General features: G+C 41.0%; 2 protein-coding genes across 2 annotated transcripts in view; both read right to left on the reverse strand.

Annotated features, from left to right (window-relative positions):
• LOC120059280 (pleckstrin homology domain-containing family M member 2-like) overlaps positions 1-1,584 on the reverse strand; it is a 53,163-nt gene extending 51,579 nt beyond the window's left edge. The window contains exon 1 of the mRNA XM_039008214.1: positions 843-1,584. Within this exon, the coding sequence (XP_038864142.1) occupies positions 843-902 (60 nt within the window). The 5' untranslated portion in view covers positions 903-1,584. The remainder of the gene's footprint in view (positions 1-842) is intronic.
• Positions 1,585-2,091: 507 nt separating this feature from the next.
• Positions 2,092-6,617, reverse strand: LOC120059283 (dolichyl-diphosphooligosaccharide--protein glycosyltransferase 48 kDa subunit-like). Its single transcript, XM_039008216.1, has 11 exons — positions 6,362-6,617; positions 5,648-5,758; positions 5,451-5,537; positions 4,605-4,708; positions 4,277-4,371; positions 4,044-4,137; positions 3,768-3,916; positions 3,478-3,625; positions 3,143-3,263; positions 2,926-3,032; positions 2,092-2,773 (listed from the first exon to the last, which is right to left on the reverse strand). The coding sequence occupies exons 1-11, from the start codon at positions 6,594-6,596 to the stop codon at positions 2,624-2,626; spliced, it is 1,401 nt and encodes a 466-aa protein (XP_038864144.1). The 5' UTR covers positions 6,597-6,617; the 3' UTR covers positions 2,092-2,623.
• Between the last annotated feature and the right edge of the window lie 939 nt (positions 6,618-7,556).

Genomic DNA, 7,556 nt, shown 5'->3' on the forward strand with positions numbered 1-7,556 from the left:
CCTCAGTGACAGATATCTGCAAGCATGGAGCCTGAAATTGGATAATTGCTACTGTACATCTGACGCACTAAATGGTATTACTATGACTGACTAAAAAGCATTAATCAGACTTTTGTTCGTAACCTCTGAAAAGACTAGTTTAACAGGACTGACTGAATATAAAGGAATGTGGGATCTTAAATTCCAGTCACCTGATGACGATCATGTGACTGGGAACAGGAACAAACGGAATGTAAACTGGAGAGGATTTGAAAATCATACCAGGCAAGGTCTATTAAGCACTGACTGTCAGTCTGGCACAGTGCAAATAGTTTGGAAGGATGGGACTGAACGTTAACACTGTATGCAAAGGATGAACGTCAACAAACATTCAACCAGGGTTTAGCCTAATTGATTATTAAGTAACCCAGAAGTTAAATTGAATGTGGTCACAGTATGCGTAACTATACCTATCTTAAGCAAGCATATTGAAATGTGTTTGGAAAATAAGCAAAAAAAGTTATTTTGGCCTTCAAATTGAATTGGCCGTGACTCCGAATTTTAGAAGCAATAAATAGTGTTTGTTTACATGACAGCATTAGCCAATACAACAGTGTCAGCTAGCTAGACAAAACACCCATGACATTACAAACGTAATCCATGTGTTTAACGTTAGTTAAACAATCTTCAAAGACCTCAGATAGTCAGCAACTGTTTTCTACTATGAGTCAGGCCCACTTATCATGGCAAGCAGGATAATACTGGTGTTTACCGTCTTCAAATAAATTAGCTAGCTGATCTTACTAACATGACTTTGAGCTAACTAGCTAACTGTATGTGTATAGCCTTTATATCAGTCTTACCTTCTTGACAGACGAAGAAATGTTTTCCAATATTCGGTCCTTGACTTTGAGTTGATCCATCACTGACTGGTCTCCTTGGCTGCCTGCAGCTGTCAGCTGATTTCCAGAGGTCTCAATGTGGTCTGCTGTCGATGTTCTCAAAGCTAGCCAGCCATATATTTTCAACACTGATAATTGGCTAGCGAAGCGAACAATATATCAACCAAGCAGCTGGCTAGGTAATGTAACAACTAGCATAAGACAACATGGCCATAGCTACTAACGTTGACTGGCAACGTCGTCCTCCCTCATGCTAGTCCTCCAACTATGTTTCGAATGGCTAACGTCGTTAGTCAACCGAATTGGCCAGCACGTTAGTTGGCGTCAGCGCTAGTAGGGAATAAATCTCCTGCTGTCGTAGCCGGTAGCTTTTACTTTTTGTAGTTAGCACTCAACTTGTTCAAACTTATGTTGTAGTTCAACTTTATGATGTAAAATGTAGAAACCATGACCAAGTTTTAACAAGCTCAATGTTTAGTCCGGAGGAATACATTCAAGACGATGCTAACCCAGTTTCTAAAGCCAGAGGTGCAACATCGCGAGGCTTCCGGGAACGCTTTTGCGAAACAGAGCAAGCAGAACAGACCAGGGTTTCGGATTTAACAATTAAATTATAGAAGTGAAAAGGTATTCTATAGTTAATTTTCTAGAAATGTCAATACACAACCTAAATTCGAGCCCATGTCTTAAGTAATTGAACATGTTATTACTCCAACTTCGTGAAATTGACACGTTTTCCTCTTTGTCAAAAATTACTTTATATCGAAGGAGTGCCTTTAACTTGACGTCCTGCACATGCGCATTCCGGCGCGAGACCATCATTAGAGCCGAAGAAGTGTTTCTGCGCATGAGCTTAACTAGCCAACGTCTCCATGACATGGCCTAGAAGCGTGATCGGGTATTTCCATTTGGGAAGCAGTTTCTGCCCATCTTCATACTGTACTGTCTATGGTTAAGTTTAGCAGCTAGCCATTTGAAGTTATAGAATTGACTGATACGTCACCAAATGCCTGTCAACGAGCTCGTGACCCACTAACATCACCTCCAACAAATGTGGGTAACTGATTTTTTTTGCTGTAGTTTTTTTTTTTTTTAACTAACTACATGTTCTCTACCCTATCCAGCTCATTGATTTATATATACACACACACACACAATTGATCCAGCTGCAGGTTACTAAGTTACATTAAGGATACTAATAAGACTTCAACAGAGTGGAATGTCAACATTTTATTGTAGTTTAAGGATTTGTGTAACGTTTGTTGCAAACATGTTAGTGTTTCTATTGGCAAGACTATTTGATCAGACAAAACAAAAATATTCAGTGCATGTACCGCATCAAGATGTTTTTATCCTCATACAAGTGGGTGGGAAAAACATACATTCATGGGATTTTTCCAAACAAGTGTTCCATCTGCTATTGAGATCGTGAAGCAACCATATCCAATTGCTGACTGAATTCAGAGATGTGCACAGATCATTTGAGTGATTATTTTACACAAGTGTATTTTTTCAGAATTACAAAAAATCTCAGACACAGGTGAATTAGTTTGCCTGCAAAGCCCTCATTAAATTCCCCCACAACCAATAGAGAAGCAACATGTTCAATTCTCACCAACTCTTCTTGCAGGCTCTGCCAGATGATTTAAGCAACCAAGAACCTTCACCCCAATAAGGCAAATTCTTAATCTATCACCCCTCCCTCCTAATTTAATAAGCTTTTCTCTAAACGTTTCATCTCCCTAGTCTGACTTTTCCTTTTCTTTCATGTGAAGGAAGACTATGCTGAAGACAAAGAGTCCTCCCATCATGGAGAAGACACTGGCATAGTAAGGGAACGCTGAGGGGATGAAGCGCTCATACTGGGTGTGCTGCAGAGGACGCACCGACACCTATGGGAGAGGACATGTATACATTAGCAATTGAGTACTATACTTTGTTTGCTTATAGTGTGACACGTACAATTAATTAGCTAGTGTAGCCCTTGATATACTCAAGAGCCTTCCATTTCAAAACAAATGAAAACATGAAACAGTTCCCTCACCTGAGTAGAGGAGTACAGGTGTGTGTAGCCTAGCCTGTTGTAGTCCACCTTGAACTGGAACACTCCATACACGTCAGGCAACTTGAACTGGACGCTGTATTTATCTCCTATTCAGGTAAATATAATTATTTGATTGACATGGAAAACTGTTCAATCAATTTCCCCAATGTAAATAATCATGAAAAAAAAAAAAGAGTAATCTCTGAAATGTTCATACCATTTTTCTTGAGGTAGGTCCTGACGAAGGGGTCAATTCTCACAAACTCCAACTGGATGTCTTCCCCATCAAAGGGAATCCAGCTGCCCTCGGACAGCATCTCAATTACAACGCTGTACTCCTGTGTCGGAGGAAAAGGACAGAAACAACATAATGGCCACAGTTCATGGAGTAAAAAAACAAATATCTTCATGCCTTTTTTCATTCCCATTAGCTCAATTGGCATATTTTCACATTTTAATGTTTCGTTAAATAAGAAAAATAGCTAAATACTGTCATAATGGACAGCAAAAATGTCTTACCACGAGATGTTGATGGATTAAATAGTGACTCACCACAAGGTCTGTGATGGTGTAAGCTGCAGGAGGGGTGCTCTCCCCCACAGGATGATGTGTAACGGCTCCCACCCGGAGTACACCGGCTTCCTTGAACACCCAACGGGACAGAGCCTCGGCCAATTCCATGTTCCCAGTCTGAGCGTACCTACAAGAGATCCAAGACTGGAATTAAAACACAGTTATTCCGTTTCTTAAAATATAAAGGTTATTATTGGACAATGAAAATCATAAAAGTAGGGCAGGCAACTACAGAGCAGATGATGAAAAGCATTATGAAAGAGGGTTACCTCTGGGAGCCAGGTGTAGCCTTCTGAACAGCAGCGTTGAAGAAGGCGTCGCTGAAAAAGTGCAGTGAGCCACTGAATACCACTCGGGCGTTGTTCCTGGCCTGGAGCCCAGCGATCAAAAGAGTGTTCTTTCCAACAGCATGGGGGTACTGTCCAGAAAGGAGAGCATAGTGTCAACCAAAATATAAAGTTTCAGTTATAAACACCTTACACACATAAGTTAGTCAAATTTCTAAGGAGAATGTTTGATAAGGAAGGAAACAGTGCTGGTATTACCTGAGAGATGGGTCGGTCAGGGAAGTAGGAGTAGGAGGTGGAAGAGCCAGTCAGGATGTCCAGGACCAGGGGGTTATCTGGGTCTGCAACCATGCTGGGAGAAGGGGAGTGGATGACAACAATCCTTTACCATAGAAAATTTGTCCATAGGGGTATAACAACGTAATACCAGTGTAGTAACTCCCTTGTTTAGAACTGACAATACTTGTTCTCAACTGTAATGGTAGACTCACCCAACACCCTTGAAGAGGATGGGTTTGTCACTGGGGTTCCCGACAATAGTGGGAGCCTTCAGAAGATTGCCTGGATCAGCAACAATCAGGGTATGCTAGGGGAAGGAATAGGGGGGGAAAAAAGAGGAAGAAAGTTTACCTCTTATGATTCACCTACCTCAAGTGCTCTGCAATTTTAATGGTCACTCAATACCCATTTCACACCTTTTCTTGAGACTTAACTTGGGAATTCTACATTAGACAGAAGTGCATTGACACATGCCCCTGTAAGCAATTGCAAAACCTAATGCTAAAAGGTTTACATTAGAATGTTCTTTCTTCTGTTTACCTCACCAGGGTCTGACACATCGTAATGGTGATGATCAATGACAGCAGTCTTCTCCTCATCAAACTCAATCCCACATTCACTGCCTATCTCTCTCAGAGGGTCACCTAGGGCAAAGGAGATTACAGGACAATGGCATTAGTTACTGTGTAACATTCTGACCAAACCGACTCAGTGCGCGCATGTTTTGTCTATCCCCACCAGAAGTGCTCATGACATGCAGGTTTAAATACCAAACCAACTGAATGAACTATATTCATTTGGGGACAGGTCGAAACACACATGAAACATTCATGGATATTTAGCAAGCTTGCTGTTGCTAGCTAATTTGTCCGGGGTGATAAACATTGGATTGTTATTTTACTTGAAATGCACATGGTCCTTTTTTTCTTTGTTGAATTTTGAGTCACAAAAGCATGTGTTCTCTACTCTGACAATTAATCCACAGAAAAGGGGAACCCTAGTTAGTTTTTAAGTTAGTTTTATTTGATTAATCTTTCCTCCATTCTTATTCTTCTGTGGATTCTATATGGCGGTTGGCAACCAACTTTAAGGTGCATTACCACCACCAACTGGACTGGTGGGTGGATCTTGTTAATCTTTCAATCAACCACGTGGGTTAGTATGCTCCTAAAAACCAATGAGTAGATGGAGAGGCAGGACTTGCAGCGGGTCAATCGTCTAAAATGGAACCAAGTTTGTTGATGTGTGCAAGCAGTTTGGATGAAATGATGAAAACCTGTGTACATTTACTTTGCAACATTTTGGTTATTTTGGTCAGCACATAAATGTTGTAGAAACAACATCTGTGGTTTTTACACAAGTAAGAATAATCTATTTTTCACTTACTAATATCAGAGCTTGCAGCAACCAGGACATTGCCTCCACCATCGATGAAGGAAGTGATTGTCTCAACATTGATGTTGCCACCAAAGTCTTAAAAGGATAAAAGTTGCATTAAATATTTAGTACTTTGTTTGTTGTAACAAAAATGATTGATGCAAGATAAATGTCAAAAATTAGAACTGCAATGTTAGGTAACTAACCTTCCACGGATGGGGAGAAGATGATGAGGTGGTCATAGAGAAATTGGCCATATTTGATCAGGGAAAGAGAAGGATCATCTGCAGTCTTGAATGAAAGGTCAAAGCCACGATCTGCAAAGGACATAAAACTACATCAGCCTGGTGGAAATTGATTTGGAAATAAGTCAGCTAAGTTACTTTGTTTTAAACCATTTTGATGCACAGGATGGGTTAACACAGCATTTCTAGTGCATAAAAACACACACTTATGTATCATTTTGGGATAAACATCATGTAACAGTACATGCGCAGTAGGGTCTGAAAAATGTGTATGAAGTACAGTAGTACAATCACAGTGCAAAAGCTAACATTCTCAGGTGCCCCGGACACGTAGTTGTGCAAGTGGACAGATACGACCTTTCTTTGCCTTTAACATCGACAATGATAGCTAACTAGTTACTATTTTTTTTTTACCAAAATCAATGCCACATGCCCCAGTAGTGACACCTATTCCTATCCTATGCAACGTTGCTTTGGCAACCTAGCTAGCTAAGATTAGCTAACAAACTAACGTTGGTGGAGTTCCGAGCGCTAACTAAGATAACGTTAGCTTACTAACTGAACGGAAAACAAATTAATGAAAACAAATCTTCGTTATGGATAAAAAGAAACGTATAATTGTAGCTAGCTAGCTAGCGAACCAATGGCTGAGAAAAGAACACGTATTTCTTCCACCTGCCAGACTGCGGAAGAAGATTGCATGGGTATCTCTGATGTTGAGGTTGTCCAACAAAACGAGTGTCTTTCCGTCAGCCAATGCCATGTGCATCATGGACGATATCATCAAAAATAAAATAAAATAGTTCCCCAACAATCTGGATTTTGTCTGAGCCATGCTTACAGTGCGTTGTTTTATCAATAACGTAGAACTGCAACAATTCATTTGCATGTCTGAGGTCCACTTCGCCATTTTGAAGAATAAGTCAACGTCAGCGTTCTTCTTCTTCTTTTTAAAATGTGTACTGGCTGATCGCAACCAACTGAAAGGCGCATACACTGCCATCTACTACACTGGAGTGTGTGAGGCCCTATTAATCTATTTGTTGTATCTAGCCCTGTGTTTCCGCCTACTGTTTTTGAGCGTGAATTCATTCCACTTTGTGACACAAAAGGGAAGGGGGAAATTGCCCTACCATCTAACCCTACACCCATTAAAACCTATCCTATCTGATCCCATACTATCGCTCAACACACCTTGTAACTCCTCTGCAGTAAAATCTCATACACCCAAGTACTTCTCTGCAGCTGCCACCACAACATCTATTTTCTGTGATTTCCATTTCCATTTCTGCAGTACAGTTGATATCCATGGCTATGAACGATAAGGAGCCAACCTTACTGAAACACATTTTATTCCTATCACTCTCTATTGGCCTCAGCCTACTCACAGAGAGCTTCTTAGGATCCCTTACACTGGACCCCTTTCCTCTGCTACTCTCTTCACTGCCTCAGCATACGACACCTTCTGAACTACTCTGATCCTGGCAACCTCAACCTGCCTTTCTCTCACCAGACACTTCTGATCTCCAGGACCATGGGCACCCTTACCGTTAACACACACAGCTTTTCCCACCAATACTACACATTCCTTTGTCTCATGCCCTCCTGCACACTTCTCACATCTAGGAATCTCCCTCCTACACACTGTTGCAACATTACAATAAGCTTGGCACCTAAAAAAACATAATGGCTTCAGGATAAAAACTCTCACGGGATAAGTGACATCCCAACTTGACTTTGTCGGGTAAAGACTCTGCATCAAAACAGAGCAGGACAGACAGTGTCTTCTCTGCTTCACCACACTCTCCACCGGGTCTGCGTCACACTAAACAGCAGGTGTTACAGACACCACGAATCTTCCAAATTCAGT

This window comes from Salvelinus namaycush, chromosome 14 (genome assembly GCF_016432855.1).
Source record: "Salvelinus namaycush isolate Seneca chromosome 14, SaNama_1.0, whole genome shotgun sequence".
Classification (NCBI taxonomy): domain Eukaryota; kingdom Metazoa; phylum Chordata; class Actinopteri; order Salmoniformes; family Salmonidae; genus Salvelinus; species Salvelinus namaycush.

Bases quoted from the DNA above. Each gene is read 5' to 3' on its own strand.
- LOC120059283 (XM_039008216.1), bottom strand. From the start codon at position 6,596: ATGGCGAAGTGGACCTCAGACATGCAAATGAATTGTTGCAGTTCTACG. The intron at 5,759-6,361 runs GTGGAAGAAATA...TGTCCTTTGCAG, and splicing joins CTTCTTCCGCAGTCTGGCAG to ATCGTGGCTTTGACCTTTCA. The intron at 4,372-4,604 runs GTAAACAGAAGA...TCCTTCCCCTAG, and splicing joins ATGTGTCAGACCCTGGTGAG to CATACCCTGATTGTTGCTGA.